The sequence below is a fragment of the Chroicocephalus ridibundus genome, chromosome 5 (assembly GCF_963924245.1).
Source record: "Chroicocephalus ridibundus chromosome 5, bChrRid1.1, whole genome shotgun sequence".
NCBI classification, from domain to species: Eukaryota; Metazoa; Chordata; class Aves; order Charadriiformes; family Laridae; genus Chroicocephalus; species Chroicocephalus ridibundus.
In genome coordinates, this window is record NC_086288.1 from 33,674,744 (window position 1) to 33,696,046 (window position 21,303).

The 21,303-nt window shown below is 43.8% G+C and overlaps 1 protein-coding gene across 7 annotated transcripts in view; it reads left to right on the forward strand.

Annotated features, from left to right (window-relative positions):
* Window positions 1-21,303, forward strand: part of FAM13A (family with sequence similarity 13 member A) — a 136,509-nt gene that overhangs the window by 65,185 nt on the left and 50,021 nt on the right. For 5 of the 7 annotated variants that reach the window (XM_063335059.1, XM_063335060.1, XM_063335061.1 and 2 more), the window contains exon 7: window positions 19,595-19,636. In XM_063335059.1, the coding sequence (XP_063191129.1) occupies window positions 19,595-19,636 (42 nt within the window). Of the gene's footprint in view, window positions 1-8,362; window positions 8,512-19,594; window positions 19,637-21,303 lie in introns of those variants that run through there. The other 2 variants (XM_063335064.1, XM_063335065.1) reach the window with 2 other exon arrangements.

Sequence of the window (21,303 nt, forward strand, 5' to 3'; positions counted from 1 at the left end):
GCTGAAAGAACTATGCATTTGGACATTGTGTTCAGCACGTTGCAGTGTAGGCTGATGGAGTTCAGCTGTGACTTCCGGTGACACACACGTATATTTTTAATCAAAGTGGTCAGCTGGCCGTCTAATAAGAAAAGGCTGGGGGTGGCAGGGCAGGGTTGTCACTGCTCTTGTCACTTTATTGCATCTGTTTGTCTCTGAGCTGTTTCAGTGTTGTAAAATCCTCCTCTTCCATGGTCAGTGGCCGTGAGAGATTTCCTCTCACTTTATCTGTTGCGAGGAATGCGATCCCAAGCTGACGGTTTATCTACGAATTGCACTTTCTCACATTGGCTCAGTGCCTTCCTCCTGGCCTGAGAGGGTTGCAGTTACGAAGTGTGAAGATAGTTCTGTTTTCTGTACTAAACTTTCCTTTTCATTCTGCACCTGCTGCAAGAAGTGTATTTGCTCTAGGGATGACTGCAAAGAGAGGCCACTAGGTAATTGCAAAGAAATTACTGAAGCCCGCTTGGATGGTAATGACTTTCAGTCATTAAAGCCTTGACAGGACTCCTGGAAACAGGAAATTCCACCACCAATTTCTCAGGCACTTTCACAGTCTCCAAGCTCTCCATATTCAGAAAGTTTAAGTCATATAGGGAGGGATAAATATCTAATAAAATAATATTTTTATTGCCCTGCATTATGGTTAGGAACCACCTAACCACCATGAAATGATTACTGTCTGGGAGCACTGCTAACAGTGCACCATCTTTTATAAAATTTATAGACGTTTCCTTCAAAAAAAACCGCCCCAAAATTCCAGAAAGTGTCAAATTGCAAAAAAAGCAAGTAACTGCCATTCTAACAGGGCTGCTGAGCATCACAGAAAATAAGTTTTCCTCTAAACTCTCATTAGCTTTTGCTGGATTTATGTCCCTTGGGTAGAAAAACCTGGATTTTTCCCAGGACTATGAAGGTGGGTTGGGAAGTTGCAAGCTTATTGACCTTTCTCTTGTCATTCTGAATGTTCTTGATAATTAAATGTAGGCTTATGCTGACCTTTTGCTTCCCTTCACTATCCACTTGTGCCACTCCTAACATTGCTCAGACTGGCCTGCAGCAGGATAGGAGTGTGTTTGCGCAGCCTGGACACATATGAAGTGGTTAAACTTAGAGCTGGTGTTGCAAATGAGGGGCACAGCAGTGAGCTGGACTGATTGAGCCAGCATCGTTGTATCTGGCTGTGCATAAACAATAATTCATGTTTCTTGATGTACGCACAGCTGGGTGCAGGAAAAAGCCCTGGGACTGGCCTGAAGGGGCTGTGCTCCTGTCAAATACAGTCAGGTTTTAATAGATCTGGTCAGAGTTGTCTTTTAGCCAGGATCTCCCTTGCTTCCATGCCAGATCCATCTTCCAGCTCTAGGCAGAGAGATGGAGTTATTCTCACCCAGCTCACTCTTCTCTTAGTGCCTCCCAGCCGGAGTCAGTCTCTCCCGCCAAGTCATCATTTCCCACCACCTCTCCCGGGAGCCAGCCTGGCCGCTGAAGCACTTGTGCAAAGGGAGGACTTCTTTCAGTCACGTCATTAGCTGAAGAAGAGGAGCTATTTCTAGAGGGTTTTTCTGGAGGGTAACTCTGCCAGACTGCCTCCCTTGCCAACACAGACGGCAGTTTATCTTTCAGTGGAGTAAAAAGCCACGTGCACCAAACGTGAATGGTGTGGCCTGCTCCTCCGCTTTGCTCAGCCCCTTCGGATATGGTTGTTATTTTTGTAAGGCTAAGGGTGGAAAGCATTTCACTTGAAAATGCTTTAGAAAGCAGGGAACATGGTAGGTGCAGAGGGATGGAGTTCAAAGGATAGTAATTTTGTAGAGGATTGGAAGGATGTGTTTGGAAGGTAGGAAAGTGTGAAACCGGTGACATTTTTGGTGGGGAATGTAAATAACACAGGGAGTACCAAGGAATCTTGTTGGAATTTTTTTCTTGACAAATGAATGCTTTTTCTTCAGTGTTTTCTGTGGCAAACATTTTCGTTGGTCTGAAACAGCTGAATTTTTAAAGGGTTTTTGTGCAGGCTGTTTTATAAAAACAACAGTTTAGAGGAGTGGGAGAGGTTTCATTAGATGTTAATGTTGAGGAATTTCATTAGATTAGCAGAGCTTTGAAAAAGCGTGCTTTGAAAATAACTTGTACAGGACCGAAGTCCTGCTTGTTTGCTTGCTCTCCCATGCTCTGGCACTTGAGCAAACTGGTGCAAATGAAGAACCTAGTGACGTGTTGCACAGCACGCTTTACCCTGTTTCCCACAGCAGATTAGCTGGCACAACCATTCATTACTTGATGCTTTCCCAGAAAACCCTTTAGGAACCTACTCCCAATCCTTCCCCTTCTCCAGGAGGGAGGCCAAGAAGTAATTTCTGGGCTATCCCATGGGGCAGGAGTCGTTTGGAACAAGTTAAAGCGGCTGCTGAGTGGGTGTGGTGGTGCTTGCAAAGGACACTGCTGCATAATGAAGACCCGCCACAGCAGCTAATCCAGGTCTCCTGGGAGCTTGGGGTGTCCTCCCTCGATGGGAAACGTGCTTGCGTGCTTACATGTCGGCTGAGATCACGAACTCTGAGAACCTGAAGCTCTAAGAAGCTTTCAGCTTGGTGTTTATTTTTCTCCAGTCCCAGCAAGTTTAAGGAACTATTCTGGAATATGTTTCCTCCTTAGTAGATTTTAACTAGCTTTGTTTAAAAGGTAATTTGGCCTCCAAGTTGCAGGAAGGAACGGAAGAGCTACAGTGCAAAAAACCAGTATATTCCCCGTGGATATGCCAACAAAACTTGTATTTCTATGCCAGTGCAAAAAATAAAAGAGGTAAAATGAAGTCAACTGAGAGCAACCTGATTCATTTTTGGACATGAGGAGTATTAGTTAAGAAAATGAGTAAGAGAATTCTGTAAATTACATCTGGGCAGTTTGTCTAAGTCTTGGTGTTCCTAAACAGAAGCAACTGTAAGTTGTAAGAACGTTAAAAATTCACCAACATCTTTGATTAATTGTGTCAATAGGTAGTTATCCTCACCGTTTAAAAATGTCTCATTTCTAGTCATAATTTGTCTGTCTTTGACTGCAGCCATTGGATCTTGGTCAGCTTGTGAGTACTAGGTCAAATATTAACATTTCCTGCATGTATAGGCTGTTTTCTTTGCAAAACACTAAATGTACAGGGTTTAGTTCTTGTGTTCCTTTCATGGGTTGTCTCTGAGCACTCTTCAGTTTTTCACAACTTGCTTGAGAATGGGAATTCCTGAACAGATCGAGTCTTCTGTAGCAAGCACCCCAGTAGGAAATACAGACATAATACGCCTTTTCCACGCAATATCCGTGTTGATGCCTCCGACCTCCACAGTCACTCAGAGCTTGTATAGAAATGCTTATCTGGTGTTATGTTGTATCCCTCAGTAGGACCCATCATCTTGCGTATAGTTCTCAGATTTAACTCTTATATGGCTGCATGGAAACTTCTAATGCTGGCTTGTATACAGCATACAGAAAGAACCACCGGTACTATTTTGTATTTCCTTGCAGATCATTGATAAAAGCATTAAGTGATACAGCACTGAGTACCAGCCTTGGAAAGTTAGTACTTACCCCCTTTCTGAGGGTTCCCCTTTTACTAAATTATGTTTTTGACATATTAGTTGCTCTTTCTTCCTGTTTGTGCTCTTTTGGACAGGGCCTATTTAATCGTCTGTCTGCTTTGTTTGGACATGAAGGGCTACAGTTTCCAAATATGGTTTCTATTTACATGTGACTTGCTTATTTCATGTGTGCACACAAATCTTCTAGCCTGGGGGAGATTTTCCAGGGTATTTATCATTTGTAATTGCAGATGTTTATATGCACAGATACTCTAAAGAGAAAAATGCATGTATCGGTGCATGAATGTGTACATAAATAATGGCATTTTAAATTTTGTATTGGTGGTATTTTGAAAAGTACATTCGTTCGTTTTCAGTCTGATGATTGCTTTGCTTTGCATTTCATGTTTCTGCCAGGGGGGAAATTATTGCGTAACTTAGTAAACACTGTGGGAATACATTGGTGGTATTGAGCAGAACTCCAGCTTCTTAAAAACCCTCAGATTTTATCAGACCAAGCAAGATCTTTTGGGTTTTTTTCTTTTTTTTCAAAAAAATAGTGTCTGATTTGTGTATGACAGGGCAGTGAGGCAAGGGGTAACTGCTTTCCACGAGGCAGACACAGCCGTATCCTGATAAAATCCATTATCTAGACCACTTGTATGTCGTATCCTCTGGTGCTGTTCACAGATCCTCTTCTCTTGTTGCTTTATGCACTGACAAAATTACTTGGTGTGCAGCTAAGTATGAAAAGGAGAGAAAGAGGAGAAGCACTTCTGTAATGATGATTGACAGGAGACTTCCTTTCCAAACGTGTGTTCATTCTTTAAATGTCAATGGTGGTGGAGAAAAGTGATTATTCATATTTAGTTCCAGCCAGTGCCTTTTTTCCTTTTTTGAATCTCAGTAAGAAATTGGCAAATCAAATAGTTTGGACCCAGGTGTTGCCTTGGCATAGGTGCTGAAGTGTAGCAATATGTGTTGGTATTTTAGGGGGCTTCATAATTTTTTATTCTTATTTGCTGTCTATTTTCCTGAAGTATTCACGATACACTAAGGAGCACACAGTCAGTGGAGAGGATGCTGTGCCTGTCCTGAGAGAGCGTGTTTTCCCTCGTGCTCTGTATGTATGTTTGGTGGTACCATAAATAGCCACTGCGGTGCATTGTTGCTACCAACAGATGAGTTTGGCCTTTCTGAGCAACAGGAATGCAAGAATTGTATGAAACTTGCAGAAGAGGGGTTTTTTTCATGTTTAACATGGGAGAAGAAATTCAACAAGTACAAACAAATACAGAACAAAAAGTTGTATAATCCCAGGTTTTATGCGTGATAACCCAGCTTGAATTATGCAAGTTAAAAAGGGTGTTAAGAGGGCAGGGAGAGGGTAGGAATTCCTGCCTCTGTAAAGTAGCAAGTTGGCGTTAACATAAACATCTGTGAGAAGGAAGTGGAATTGTTTGGAGATAAGACTGCAGTTTTCTGGCAGTTTTTGTCTGCCTGCTTTGTGCCACAAATACATCACTTGTGGTCTGTACCCATGAACAGGAGAGGTGAAGAAATGAGGAGTTTTGTGCTCGTTTAGCAGAGCAAGAGATTCAAAGGGCCCACTGAGAGGATGCAAAATAAAGTAAGGGGACATGCACCGAGGGGCAATTTCCCACTGTTTGAGTAGCAGGTACTACTGCTCTTGCTGGCAGTTGGCCACAATTTTGCTCTCTTTGACATTTTTCCATCTTAAAATCTTTCATTGCAATATCTGCAGCTGCTCCAGAAATAATTAAAACCTTGGGAAACCAACAGTGCTAGCAAAAGTCCACCAGCTGAATTTTTTCATCTTTGATCTCCTTTCCTTTAATGGGTGTTGAAGTTGCATGCCAGTGGTTTTGTGGGGAAGCGTGAGCTAGGGTACCTCTTCTTAGTTGTGATGTTTTTGGCAAGAGGCAGATGAGGAAGGAGAGGAGAAAACTGATATCCCATTGAGGAGACTCCAAAAGAAGAGAACAAAACCAAAAACAGTCTCCCCATTGAGGAGACTCCAAAAGAGGAGAACAAAAACAGAAGGTGGATCTGAAGGTGCTGATGGACATGGGAGTCCTGGGCAACTTTAGTGTTCTCCCAAGGCATCTGGTTGATTTTAGCATGATACCATGAACTAACCTTCTTCACTGATGCTAATTCATAAATTAATCTTTCTGGTTACTACTGGATCTCTTTTTGTTAGTGAATTCTTTGTCGAGGATCTTAGTACTTTTAAGCTCATTTATACAGGCAAGTCCCATGGAAGTCACAACAAAAATATAGCCAGGGTATAAATTTGAGTTATTCCGCTTCTGTTTATTCAGCAAGCTGCTCTGGAGAACCCTGACTTCTTCCCTGTGTAGATGGGTCCTTAGTTACATGTGGAAAATTAATATTTTTTTTGGCATCCTGATGGTAACACTCAGTTTATAGAAGTGTAATAAACTATGAATAATTGTGTGTGTATAAAAAAAAGACTGGCCAGGAAGAGGCAATTTGATTTATTGTCAAATTGTGAAACAGTACAAGGTGCTTTTGTTTTATACTGAAGCAGTTTTATATATCAGAGTAAAATCTTTCTCTCATGGTTTTAGTTGCTTAAGAGCACGTATGGCACGTTTAATTTAACAGGAAGTCATGAAGATATTCATTTAATTGCCACAGATAAGAGCAGCCCAGATCTGTGATGGCAGAGTGCTTTATCAGCATTGCTGACTTTCCTAAAAAGGGGCCCTGTGCTGTGCCTGGTGTGACTGTGGTGCAGCAGAGCACGCTTGTGCTGAGGCAACGGGCAGAAGCATTACTAATGCGCTTCTTCCACTCAGCCTGCTGACGGGAGCAAATATTAAACAGTTCAGCGTATTGAAGCGGAGCCACTTCTCGTTTGACCTCTGTGTCTCTGCTCCATGACGCCACTTTCTGAGGCTGCAGCTGCCCGCTGCTCTTGTTTTTGAGACAGAAAATGCCCCTGCCTCCTGCTGAGAAAGGTCGGGATCTGTTACGCATCCCTGTGAAATGTCTGATATCCTCCCGCTAACCTGTGAGTGTCTGCTGCTTCTCCAGAAAGCTGGTGTGGCTCGTGTCTAATTTGCATGACCTACATCTCTATGGAAGTATTAAGCATACAGGTTCTAAGCTCATGCCGCAGCTTTCTCCCAAACCAGTGCCAGTCCTCACTGGGGTTGAAGGTGACGGCGCCTTTAATATTGACTTGAATTTTTGAAGATTGGCATGTCTGGCTGTACCAGAATTAGCCACTAGGCTTTTACCACCTAGAAGGTTGAAAGGATCCATTCCCTTATGCCCCTGTCTCAGATTGAGATTGTCCCCTTCTTCGTTGCGTAAAGTGTGTGGTGTGGTAATGTCGTTCACAGGTAGGGCAGCAACAGAAGTGTTTCTGTCCAATGTCAGGGGAAGTTGAAGGTGATTCCATAGGTGTTCTGGGAAGAGGAGGTGCAAATTTTAAAAAATAAAACTTTGGGTGTGATCCTTCAGAAGCCATCAAGCATTTCAGCGAAGGACCTTCTGACAGATTGTGTACTGTTCATTTTCCAAGGCTACTATGTCCTGCAAAGTGGCACTCCCATTTTGTGGGGTTCTTTTGTTGCCGTTCTTCACAGCCCCAAATTTCCGCCAGGTCCTGAGGGGAGACGTTATTGCTGTCTACAACTACCTGAAAGGAGGTTGCAGAGAGGTGGGGGTTGGTCTCTTCTCCCAAGTAACAGGCAATAGAACAAGAGGAAACAGCCTCAAGTTGTGCCAGGGGAGGTTTAGATTGGATATTAGGAAAAATTTTTACACTGGAAGGGTTATTAAGCATTGGAACGGGCTGCCCAGGGAAGCGGTTGAGGCACCATCCCTGGAGGTATTTAAAGGACGGGTAGACATAGTGCTTAGAGATACCGTTTACTGATGGTTTTTGTCAGTGTTAGGCTGATGGTTGGACTCGATGATCTGAAAGGTCCCTTCCAACCTAGGCATGTCTGTGATTCTATTTGGTCGGCAGCCACAGATGTAGAAGCAGGAGTGCTTGAGGGTGGCCCACAGGGAACGTCAGCAAAAATAAGTTCGGCTTCTGCAACATTTATCTCTTCATTTCAAATGTTAAGGGCAAGTTCTCATATGCTCCTCTTTGCTGTGTGTCCAAATCGATTGGCCCACTACTGCCCAAACCCTGCTAACCCCGGTTGCATCTATTGCAACCCAAAGGGATAGTAAGTTCAAAGGCTCAGTTGTGCCAGTGCCTGTAGACATCTATACACGGTGAAGGCATGTGTCTGCAGTGGCGTGGCTCTGTGCAGTTTGCAGAGGGCGATTAGCCCAGTGATGCTATGGTAGAGCTCCGGGTTGGCTTGCTGCCCTGCCCGTGGGCATCCCGCCCGCCGCGGCCGTGGGGAGGGAGGTTGTGGGTGGCCACATTGCACCCTGGGTGACATTTAGAAGGGGGTGGGGAGGTGGTGTTTATGGTTACTGAAAGGGATACAAAAGACCTTGTGGGGTGTTTTTTGTTAAAAGGTTATCCTGCGGTAGTTAGCCCTCAGCTGGTGGCATTTCTGGCAGGTCCAGGACCAACTTGGACATCGCAAACCTCTTTCGGTTACCCGGTGGGGCGGGGCGGGACGGGACGGGGCCGGGGCTCCCCGGCGGCAGCGAGAGGGGGCCGGGCCGGGCCCCCGGGCGGCGGGGCGGGTCGCCGTCAGCCGCCAACCCGGGGCCGGCGCCCCCTTCGCCCCTCCCTGGGGCCGGGCCGCGCTGCCGGCTCCCCGCGGCGAGGCGCTGGCGGGGCTGCGGCGGGAGGCGAGTCGGGCGGGAGGCTGGCTGGGCGAGCGGGCGGCGGCCCCATGGCCAGCATGGCTTGCGAAGTCATGCCCCTGCAGAGGTACGTGTCCGGCTGGGGCAGCCCCCAGCCCAAAAGGCGGTGGCGGGGCTTGTGTCGGGATGCTCGGCATGGGGGGAACCGGGACGCGGGCCCCGGCGGGAAGGGCAGCGCTGGGCCGGGCCGGCTGCCCGGGCAGCGTAAGCGGGCAGTGTGTTAACAGGATTCCGGGGGTGGGGGAGATCTCTGGCTTCCTTGTGCGGAGGACTTGGGGGTAGGGGGGGCATCGATGTAGCTCCCTAAAATCCACGCAGCCCTCGCCCTGGGGGGAGCCCGCCGCGGGGTGGGAGCAGCTCAGAGGTTTCTGGGGACTGAGGTGCCCCGGGGCCATCCCCTCCCGGCGGGCGGTGGGGGTCTGACGGCTCCCTGCGGCGGGGGCTGTAATGCGGTACGGGAGCTCAGCCGAGCCCCGCCGGGCTTGCCCCCTGTGCACACCCACTGATGGCTGACTGCTTGGTGCCCTGCCTGTGCAGCAGCATGGGCGAGAGGTTTAGTTTTCGGAGGAAAAGGGGTGTTTCGTTTCCAGGATGTCGAGACACACCTCCCTTCAGCACCAGCTGTGAGCGCGTACCTGTGCTGGCATGTGCTCCTGCCAGGGGAAGGCAGGGACAGCTACAGTCAGGCTTCTGAAATGGCAGTGCACAGACCCACTGGGGCGGGGGGCTGCTGTACACAAGCCTTTTACTAAGTAATTCATTTTTTTCCATTTTGATTGTTCTTTCAGTTCTCAAAATACCACGCTCCATACCTCCTTAGCCTTATTTGAATGGGCCAAATATCAATCTTTATGCAATCTACAAAGCAGTAAATAAGTAGTTTAGTGTGCCATTTCAGCACTGTGGTGGTGCTGTTTCAGCAGAAGCTGCAGAGTTGATGCTTACTTGGACATGATAAAATAGTGACTGAAATTGCTGCCCAAACCGTTATTGTCTTGATAAAGCATGGGGTCCTCTGCAGATAGATGTGGAGGAAGTCTCTTTTGCAGTAATGCAGTCTCAGGGTTCCATGTTGATGACTGCAGAGAAACAGAAATGTGGTTTGAATGTCTTAAAGAAGTCGTCATAGTGCATCCTTCCTATTTGAAGGACAAGTCTCACATAATATTTTTAACCTTTTTGTGTTCCCGAGGATCTGTGACTGTCATAGCGGCAGTCAGACCAAGTGGTTGTTATTGTGCTCTTGACTCTTCACCCCAGGGGAAGATAGGTTTCACAGGGTAGCTCTGATTAGACTCTTTGTTTTTTGTTGTTGCAAGGATTAACTCTCAATCAGTTAGAAATGCGGTCTGCACTTCAAAATTGAAGATTTTCTTCAAACTCCCATTAAACCTTCAGCATGATACAGAATTGTTTGAGCTTTGCAGTTGGGAAAAAAAAAAGATTCACAACATTCTGGCTTTTTTCCCATCTCGTCGATCTGTTGTTAGGATGTGTATACTGTACTTTTAGCACCTAGTTTTCTTTGGACCTAGGGGCAAACAAGCACAGACTCCCAGATCCCTTAACAGTCACGTTCTTCAGGTTGCACCTTTATTTTCCTACTCTTCCCCTTGGAACGTTGTCTCCTCCCTTCTTAGTGCAGAGTTTTGCTATGGAAAAGGGTCTTGCTGGCTTTGGGCATATGTTTCATCTTCAGGGAAGGTGATGCCTGATAATAATACCAGCATGGGTAGCAACATGCTTGTGGTTCCCGTGAGGGTGACAGGCTGATGCTGCTGTTCCAGCTGAGGGCATGGACACCTCTCAGTGCACGATTCCCGTTGCTGGGTCTAAAGCAACAGGGACTAGCGGCAAACGCCAGGCGCTGCAGCTCGGGGCACTTCCCAAACTGCGAGCATCCGTCTTCCTCTCTCAAGAAAGTGAATGAGCTGCCAGCAATGATTGAGCTTGATTCCCTTCATGGGCGGATAAACTCCCTCCTGCCTGTCTCCTGCAGGTGCCCCACTCTGTACCCTCTTTGGGCCACAAGCCGTCTGTGCTGTGCTTGCCACAGGAACCCTCCTGTGCTGAAGTGATAGGAATGAATCTCTATGTGGCTGGTGTGTAAAATTTGGGAGAGGGATAAAGGCTCTGTTTAAGAAGCTGTGACGCTTAAATAGTGTTTGTCACTAGAGCGGCAAAGTATTGTTATCTACCGAGGTATCTGTAAGCTGTGAGTATGGCTTCCTAAAAATCGTATAACGTGCTTGCATAGAGCCATATGTACTATACAGTGTCATTTTATTCTATATATAGATGTCTGCAGAATGGCACATATATGGTGGCCTGCTGTGAGGGGGTGACAATGGGGACATCAGGGTTGTGTTTCATTGCATGGGAAGACCAAATGTGTTGAACCCTTCACTGCAGTAGGTACTATATTGCCCAAGCACTGTAAAAGGCACCTGTGAATGTCACACGGGTTGCATTACTGATTTTCCAACAACATATCCACCAGTAATTGTCTCTTTTATTGCTAATAGGCTAACATGTTTTCTGAATATCATTAGCTTACTTTAATAACCTAGATTCCTAGTTAGAGCATTACTAATGCTGTTAATGTCTGTTTTAATTCATTTATTCTAGCGCAGTCTATTGCAGATTTAACAAAAGCTGTGCAAAGCTGAAACCTGTGGCGGCTACCTTTGCCAATCGCATCTGCCAGTTTCTATAGGAGATAAGAAAGGCAGGTACACACTCAGGCCTTGTTTGTGATCAGTGGCCTCTCTCTGGCTTTGCACTTTGCTGAAGCAAATCCAGGCAGGGGAAGAGTGAAGCTGTCATAAATATTTTTAGAAAGTGCATCTAATAGAAGTAGAGAGTGTGATCTGTTTCTAACCTGTACAGCGGCAGTTGTCTGCATGGTCTGTCTCACTTGCAGTCATCGTCAGGGTTGTTTGATATTCCTTACTGGTTTGTTTGCTTGGGCTCTTTTACAAGTACTGAATATTTTAGCCTGAGCACACCGTTTGTGTTCCACCGCATTTTCTTCTTTTTTTGGAATGGCTGCTGTGTTCTCTTTAACAGGTTGGTGAGCATTTGTGTGTGTAAAGTTGTATCGTAAATAAGTCTGATCCTTTGGACTTTGTTATCACTTTCTATCCAAGGTAGTGGGAGTGCTTGACAAGCCCTAGTGAAGTATGTTCTGGAATATGTATGTGAAGTCAGGTGTGTTATCTGAGGGTGGAGAGAACCTGTATCTGATTTTGTTTGGTTTGCTTTTGGGTTTTTTTGGTTTTTTTTCTGGTGGAAGAATGAAGAGAAATTCGAACCTGTGGTTCTCATCTTCCTCAAGTCATATTCATAGTCTATTACAAAATGCTGCCTGAATTTTTGGCCTTCCAGACTCACATTTGACCCATAGCTGGGTACCCTGTCTTGTCACAGCTGTGATGTGATGAGTATAGGAGCCTGGGGAAGTTTTTCCTGGGTGTCTGGGGCAGGGGGGGGGCTCTGACTAACATAGGAAATTCATGTGGAAATTTTCTGCAGTGTTTGACCCGCGGCATCCACCTGATTAAGCAAGAAAATATGAATATTTACCTAAAAACTGGGCCTTTAGATAACTTTATTTGAAGCGTGCAAGCTTTTAACAAACAATCCTGAAATCGAAATTGTTGGTTACCTAGTAACAGTTCTTTGCCATTATAATGCAACAGGTATGTGTGCGTTACACAACTTCAGACTGTTAAATTCTGAGAAGAGGTGAGACTTTGGCTGGTACATTCATTCCGCCTCTTTCCAACCCATTTTCTAGTTTTATCCTAGTGAGGACTACTGCCAAGCCGCAAGCAAAAGAAAAGACACTGCCCTGTCTTTCATAATAAGCCCCAACTAGTTTAAGAAGTAAAACAACAAAAGCAAGCTGTTTAACATTGACGTCATTTTATAAAAGATAAACATATTTGCAATCCAGGAGGATAGTGAGTAGAAAATAATTATACAAAATTACGCTGTCAAGGGTTCCAGTAGATTCAGATAGGTTAATATAAATGGAAAACCAGCCTCTCACTCACAGTGGCATTTAATCAGCAAGAAGTTCTGCTCATTTCAGCTTGCCGTGGAATAGCCTATGCTTCCCTGATGTGGCTTTGAAGTGGGACAAGGTGTGCAAAAAGGCTTCAGTGTATTATTTTTCTTTCCATTCGGGCAACATGCCTCAATCTCAGTGCCCCCTCACACACATCCTGCGCAGTTATGCCTGTGAATAATGCAGTAGATCCCAATGTGTATGGCTGTACTGTATGTTAGTGTTTCCTAGAATTAAAAGGCTTGTGCCTTAATCTTGGCTGTGGAAAATAGAACGAGAAATAGTATGGGCTCCTCAGATGTGTAACATAGTGATCCTTCGTATTCACCACAGCTTGTCTCTATGGTATAGTAATATTGGCTTTTTGAATGCCAGATAAAACAGGACCCAGAAGCTCATGCTTTTGGAAGGCTAATAGGGAACTCTCCCCCAAAGAGGTCCCTTTCTATGGCTCCACAGTTACTTTGCTGCACACTGTGATCTCGCAGGCTTAAGACATGACTTAGTTGAGAGACCTTTACAAAAAACACTGCTGAAGGCACGGCTTTGGGGAAGGCAGCAGGATCCCTTGGAGATTAATATTTAAACCAATACCAATCCACCCTCGCCTAAGATACTGGAGATATTTTGCAGAATATGTGAGTTCAGAATAAAGAAGCCAAGTTGTCCACGTGGTATTTTGACATGTGGCTCATTTGGTGAGTAGCTTACAGAGGTACTTAACCATGAGCTTAACTTGGTTTCAGTGGTAAGTATGGTTAGATGTAAGTGTAACCATTGTGAAGACTGGGGATAAATACCTGAAATGACATGTTGTGGTTTTGACTATAAAAGCTACTCTTCACGGAAATTGCAAATGTTTGCATGGAATTAACTCTGGCAGAGAAATAGCTGTTAAACATTTGTTTCTTAGACAGTTACTATATAGTGCATTCCTCCTCCTTGCCCCTCTGATTAAGGGTATAGAGCAAGGGCGGTATTGCTCAACAGTTGATGGTAAGTGCTGACTTTTAATGATGACCATTGTATCACCATGGTGTTATCATGTTAGATTAAATTTATGGTTACTCTTGCGTCAAGGATGGTATTATTCTTTCTTCTTTTGCATAACATACCTCAATATTCTTGCTTTATTGGAGGAAGCAGCTTATATTGCCTGCTATGTCTCATTTGCAAAAACATTACCTTTTACCCACTGCTGTGAAACACAGACTATGAGTAAATCACTCTATTGAGAAAATAAGTATGCAATAAATTTTCACGAGCAGTTTCAATCTTGCATTTGTCACAAGCTTGAAATAACTTTTATGGGGAAATTACTTGGGGTGGGGGGAAAGAAGTGCTTAAAAATTTGTAAGACAAGACGTTCAGCAAAAAGCACTACTGTGGCCTCAAAATTGAGGCTTCCTTCAAGCTGTTCCTAGGGTTCTTAATGTTGAATGTCAGAATAAATAAACAATATTGTTAAAATTCCCTGCAATAGAAAAAATGGCACGTCTGTTAGTCCAAGGTGGCACAGTGATTCTAAATGGTGAGAAGAAAGCAAGAGAAAGGTAACTTTGAAGTCCAGTCAGCCAAGTTTAGTTTTCCTTCTCCTCTCCCCAAAAGCTGCGTTAACTTTTGATATCGTTATTAATTTGACGCCACTGAATTTTCAATGCCTTTTAGTTTGACTGCATTAAAATTAGAAGCAGCAATCTCATTGCCTGAAAAAAGTATTCTCACTGAAAAATAACTAATTTCTTTTGAAGTCCAGAATATCTGTGGTGGAATAGAAAGCAAGCCATTTCTTTATCTAACTTTTAAGGTCAGAACAAATAGAGCCTATGGCAAGGCATTAGGAAAACATGACCTTGGCTGAGCGGCATGACCCTGACAGTGTCTAGACCCTTCATCTCTGGTGCAAAATGTTGACATTTGAGTCAAAGTACATTTTCATGATTGTTAAAAAAAACCAAACAACCCAACATTTTTTTTATTATTTTATTTAATCGACTAAATGTCCCATTTAACTTTTGAAAAGAGATGTGGAATAGGAAAGCAGCGGTAGCTTTACAATGGGGGTTCTAGTGCCAGCAAGCCAGGACGGAAGGACTGCTGATCATTAAGTGCAAATAAAACAAGGGGGAAGGTCCCCGAGGCACCCTCTGACCTGGGGTGCCCATATACCATATGGGATCCCATATGCATGTAAATAATTCGGGAATTCTCCATCTAAATGGATGTTTTACAGCTTCAGCTTTGGAACTGGCTCAGCAGCTCCCTTATTCTTTCTGAAAGGCAAGATAAGACATAAAATAAAAACACAAAAAAACAAAAAAGGGAAGACCATCCATGCGTATTTGAGAACGCGATGGGTGAACAGTTGTCTGTAACATTCCTGTTGCAAAAGGGGGAGGCAAAAAAATGTAACTGTGGTTCTGTAACGGAGATTTATCGTTTAACAGTTAGACTTCACCCAAGCTTTCCTATTTCCTTCTTTAGAGACAGAAAGGTTGCATTGCGTAAATGCTGTAAAATACATGTGCCTGAAAATCCTAATACCTGCTAAACTAACTGGTGGGCAACACTGGCGTTCCTTCCAGTCTGACAAAGTTTTTTGTTAGTTCAGTGGAGGTCACAAACATAATAATATTAGTTCTTTAGCCGTAAAATAAAGTGAACAAGTTTTTTCCGTTTGGCTCATACTTGTTTTGGTTTTTAGCAAGAAGGAAGTGATCAGATACTTAGGTGCATCTGATCAGGAGCATGAGAAATTGCTCTCCCAAGTATTGCATGAAAGAACAATTCATTTCTGTTTAATCCCTTCCCTTAGAGGAACTATGTATGTTGTTTGAGAAGAAAGAGACTGCTGTATTTTGCACTCACCTGCTTGGCCGGGTAATAAGTGATAGTTGAATAAATAACCAATTTTATTGTTATTTTTTAAGTTATTTCATTGTTTCAGTGCTTTCTGGGCATAAAGCATGTATAAAGCTGGACAAAAGTGTGAGGATTAAAAAAACCCAAAAAAACCCAACCAAAAAAAACCATAATTTACTACGAAATGTGCTTGCCTAATGGATAAATTCTTTGCTGGCAATGTAGAAATTTAGACAATATAAGAGATGTACATCCAAATGTCTTGTCTCCCCCATACTATGGACGGCTGACTTGGTTTGGCAGGTCACTGTGCTAGGTATTAGACTTTCCTTTCCATCTGCAAGGGTTGTATACCCCTTTAACCAAGGAGGAATTAAGCAGCCCAAGTACAGTACAGTTAAATGTTAAACGTATCTTAATGACTTCTAGCATTTTCTTTTGGAAGGATACATGATAGAAGGGGCTTCCCAGCAATGCTAATAAACCCTTCAGTACAAGGTGTTTTAAAAACAAGTAAGCTGTTGTTTTTTAGTCAGCACAGTGTGAGTGATAGTGACAAAGAATCCTGTGTGGAAGGTTTTAAAACAATTTCTAGCCTGTTTGTTGTGTAATATCAACTGATGATCATTTATGATTCATATCTTGTACATTTTTCTTGCTTGCCTGTCTCTTATATCCGAAACTATGTGATATGGTATACACAGGTTTAAAACCTCTCACACGCAATTTTCATTTGTTTTGTTAAACTAATCTGTGCTTGTGTGTATAATACTAGCACATCAGTTTATTACCTTAGACACGAATAATTCATTATTTCATAAAGCATTTTAATCAAAACAGAATCCTTACGCGCAAAGTGATTGCAGTAGGGCTTGGTGGTCTCACATGTAATTTGAGGGATTGTGAATTATGTGGAATAGCTAGTTTAAATCTCTTCATAATTTATACAGCTCATGTCTTTCAGCGTGCACAGATGAGTTGAATAAGGTGCGTGAAGTTAGGGAAAGACATTTGGGATACGTTGTTTTTAATGATACGGAGAAAATGGATAAAGTGCTTTATTCATGTGCAGGAGATCTTTTTAAAGTTAAAAGATTTTTATGGTTTTCTTAAAAGTCTGGATTTCATACTAGTTAGCTTGGAGCTCTTCATCCCAGTTGCAACTACTCATCAGTACTGTGCGTGTAAAACTACAAAGCAGTATTGGATAAGAGAGTTTATGCACAGCTACCATTATTATTGACCACGTGAAATTTTGGAACATGGTGATCTAAATGAAACTGGTGTTTTGTTTCTGATTGCTCTAGAGCTTCTTTCTGCCCCGTTCCCAGCTAATGTTCTTAAAATATGTGTTTCTCCTGAGTTATTTTGTATGAGTGGATAATGTCTTTTTTGTACAGATATAGAACTTGCTTGAACTTGTGGAGCAGCGGTTATACTTGGTGTGGAAGAAAAGGAAGGAAATGCAAGAGGTTTCAGAGTCCCTGTTGAATACTACCTTTCCATCTGATCTGTCAAATCAACTAGTGGGAATATGAATATGAGAAAGTTATTTGGGCTTTTCAATATCATTGTGCTTTGATGACTTGGAAGTTAATTACAAACCCTGAGATGAGAAAGGGTTTTTATGATGGAAAAGAAAGCATGTTTGGTGTGGCTTTGACAACTGCCACTCGTACACAAACCAGCATTTGGTGTTGTCATTTGAAGTTGCATTGATGCGCAGAAATCTTCATGGTGCTGTGAACTTTTCTCTATGTGAGAAAACATTTTTTCATGTTTTGCGTGCGCCACTGGGACTTGTTTGCCTTGAGATTACAAGTACAGCCATTAACGTAATGAACTGAATATAGCAAAAAACTTTACCAGCAGCTTTGTGAGCTTAAAGTAGCTTCTTTACGCTTTTATTTAAAAAGAAGTAAATTCTGTAAGTTCTAAATAAAGAGAGAACATGCATGCAAGCTGAGACTGCATGGCATCAGGGGAGGAGGGAGCCTGCGTCTAGCAGAGGTTCTTACCTGTGCCTTTGTTGCAGGTCGTCTTCTGGGAAGGGCAATGATGGGCACTTCCATGTTTCCCTCTGCTTTTTCTAGGCTGTCTCAAAGCCATAGCAGTTTCTTGCAAAGACCCTTAGGGTGATGTTCAGCCTGCTTTGCACAGCTCCCTGCACTGACCAGGGCTGGGAGGAGGCCGGCAGCAGTGATCAGTGCTCCCGCAGCCATGGCCGACTGCAGCTTGCTCAAGCAGCTGAAGACAGGCTTGTGGAAGTGGCAGCAAAGTTTCCAGTAGCAGCTGGGCTCCCAGTCTTCTTGGGAAGCTGCTGAAAGCTGCCCAGTCAGTGTTGCGTTACAGAGGCGGTGTGAGTTTTGGCAGACAACGCTGATTTCAGAAGCAGCTTCTCTTCCGGTCCGTGGTATTTTGTGTTACCCTTCAATCAGTATTTTGGGCTTCCCACATGATGTGCTGGAAGGTCTTCTCTGTAGATGTCTGTAGTTGCCTCTTTATGAATCTCTGTGTACTGTAGTGGGGGGGTCAAAATGATGCAGAATTAAACCCCTGTGATTTTTTTTCTGGCTTGCTCATCTTTCTGTTTGTCCGCTTTCTGGCCTTTCTGACATCCTGCCTCTCTCCCTCATGCTTCTGTCCCCCAGCTGAATTTGGCACTTATATATTGTCGGATCTGTTATGACAGATCGAAATGGGCCACGGTGAAATCTGCCTCTGGCTATATTCAGTGGGAGCAGGGTGCTTACGTGGCTGCGGGCCAGTTCCAGCACCTCTTGCTGAGGGAGCTTCCTGCTGGCTCCGGTAGGAGCTGTAAAAGATACCTGTGAGTATTTCATCTCCTAGCTGCAAAACCCACGGAGGTGTTCCTTTCCCCTTTATTCTGTGCTTAGAGAGGCTTTTATAAACGAATAAATAAAATCCTTCAAAATTCAGTAGATAATTGGACTCAGGCTGGTGTTTCAAAAATTGTTCAGGCTTGATCTACTTCAGATCCCTCTTGAAAGTTGGTTGGGGCGTCGGGGCGATCAAAGCCCCCGAGTGACTTGAGCTTGAAGCTGAGCTCACCTTACCCAGAGCATTCTCCCATGTTCTCTCATCTGAACAAGCCCAAAAGCGATGGATGCCTTCACAGCCTGGCAGTGCCCCAGGACCTGTTGCTGAGTACCTGTGGCAAATGGCTGAGTGCTGGCACGGTCCCAAGCTGCTGGAACAGTGGGAAAGCAGCAGGGAAATGCTTTGTTTCCAGCACTTGTGGGATATTATCTTTTCTCCTTTTGTTTGAAGTAATTTATGCAGCTTCCCATCTTTTCTGACGAACTTGCTGACCCAATTAAAAACGCCTTAGGGACGAATCAACCTCGGTGGCATTTCCTGAATGCTTGGAGGAAGATGTGTCCTGCTCTGGGAAGTTACAAGGCTTAAATGCCCTGCAAGACCGACCATTTGTCTGGTTGGAATGACTAGCTGAAATTCGTTTGAACTCCTCCTTACAACAGCATGGTCTTAGCTTGACTTAAAACGTCAGTCCACCACACCTTTAAGCTTCAGAGCCCCGGCAGCTCGTTCTTACCCTTGTGCCAGCACAGGCATGATGAGTTGGACCAGGGAAATAGTCAGCCACACACCAGGTCAGTTGACCACTGAAACACCGTTTTGCCAGGGGAGCACCACACCAACCGATGTCAGCCCCTGATCTTAAGCCTAGGGAGATTTCAGCATAGTCTAATCGGCTTTCCACAGGAGCAGTAAAACTGGGGAATTCCTAGCCTCATGCATATACCCATGGCTATTTCCTTTGGTCTCTCAAGATATCATTTGGGTTTTTATCAACTTTTACTTTAATAGGCAGGTTGTTTAATTCTGGAACAGCAGACGGCAAAAAGCTCTGGTGGCTTTGCTGGCAAAATACTTTATTGTTGCTATGGGAATAGTCCTGGCACTGCTGCAGAGCCGGAGTGACTCCTGGCTGTCTAGCAGGAGATCTGTTACACCACATTTGTGGATACTGAGAAATGAGTTGGATTCTCGGGATTTAAGGAATGTAAGATAGAGCTCTCTTCCATGAGTACAACCAGAGGGCAGAACCTCTGTAACAGGTGTACTGTTTCGCTTTTGTTATCTCTACTTCTGAAGAGTATCTTGCTGTAAATGAACTGCAAATACAAGACAGAGCTGCATACTAACTTTAAAAATTATGTTTTGTTTTTAGCTCCCAAGAAGATGAGCGGCCTATGTCACCCTTCTATGTGAGGTATTTACTCAATTGTTTTAATTTATTATCTTTCTGTGCAGGATAAATTTGTTATTGGAATTAAATGTGGGAAGTGATGCCAGAAATGTTGAACAGACTGCAATCAAACTGAAGATTAATGTTAAATTCGTAATAATTGCTCAGCTAGGGAGATGAATGAGTCTTCAGAGATACAAACTGTCGAAATTTTTTTGTATTTAGAGACGAGGCTCAGGGTTTAATGCCAGTCTTGTAAATTCTTAATTATAAGATGGACGTTCGTTTCTTCTTTTCTTCAGTTCATTATGTAGCTTAGATGCCCATCATGAGTAGTTTATAATCTGTGAGCACAGGAGAGATTTCTGCCACGAGTTTGAGGAACTGGCAGCGTGTGCTGCTCAGAAAGAAACCAGGAACCAGATGGTGAGTCAGCAGCCCATGCAGCAACTGCTCCTCTGCTGCAGCCCAGAGAAGCAGGAGAGTGCCTGGGACCCCAGCCCGCCTGCCTGCAGGGAATCGCCCTTGCACTGCATTTGGACAAACTGCGTTTCTTGTTTTGCCAACTGGAGGGCAAAGTCACTGCTTGTAAAAGTGGCCTAATTCTGTTGACATCAGTGAAAGTTTGGTCTGCTTGCTTCAGTAGCAGGCTCAGTTCCAGTGTTTTCATTAGTACTTAGTGGAAGAACAGGAGCCAGGGCAATTAACAGCGAAGGGCTGCAGAGGAGGAAGGGCCAGATATTATAATTGGGTTCTTTGATCTCTGTGGAGTTTAAACAAATAAAAAGAAATCCCTGTGGTGCTTTTTGTGAGAGCAGCGATATTTGGAGTTCTTACACTGATCTCTTCAATTTGTTAAGTCTCTTGCATGTATTCCTATTTATCTTTGTAGCTTGGGTTTTTTCTTAGAGAATTTTTCTGATAAACTACAGAAGCTGTGCATTTCATGCATACTCTTAATATGGAGACTTGCATTAAAACGGTGCAGAAATGTGGGTCAGTGAACTGTTCATGGTCTAGCCTGGTTGCATGGTCTTGTCTGCCTTCCTGTTGATTCACTATCATTCCTTGCAGTGTATTTGTGCAGATGTTGCCTCATCTGTGCTTCAGAAGCTCCAAACTATCTGAGGAGGTTCTACCTTTTCCTTTGGGAGATTATTTTGTAGCTGCATACATTCTTCTGTCACAAGTTTTCCCAGTTTAAACACTCATCCCATCTTTCTGTTGAAAATAGTCCCCCTCTTTCTTTTTCTTTCTGGCTAAATGTGACCTTCAAATGATTGTAGGTTTTCACCACATTACCATTTGTCTTACTGCTTAAAACTGTCCTTCCAAGCCCTTTCCTTGATCATGGAAAAATGATCCATGAAGGAGATTCTCTTCAGCTGACCTTGTGCAGATTGCTGAGGAGACAGGGAGCAAGGAGCAGACCTGAGGAAACTAGTGTCAAAGCAGGACATTTTTGAGAGAGAGGAAGCAGGTTTGGACATCTTAAATAGAGACATGGGCATATTTTAACACGGAACAAAGAATGAGTGTGTCCATTAGAATGAAGGAATGGCTTTCCACGGGAACATGTCTTGCAAACAGGAAGGGAACAGTCAGGAATAAAGACATAGTTGGAAAGTAAAGAAATGGCTTGTAGGAGCAGAGAGAGAGCAGCACACCTTGCAACCTAAGGCTTCATGCCA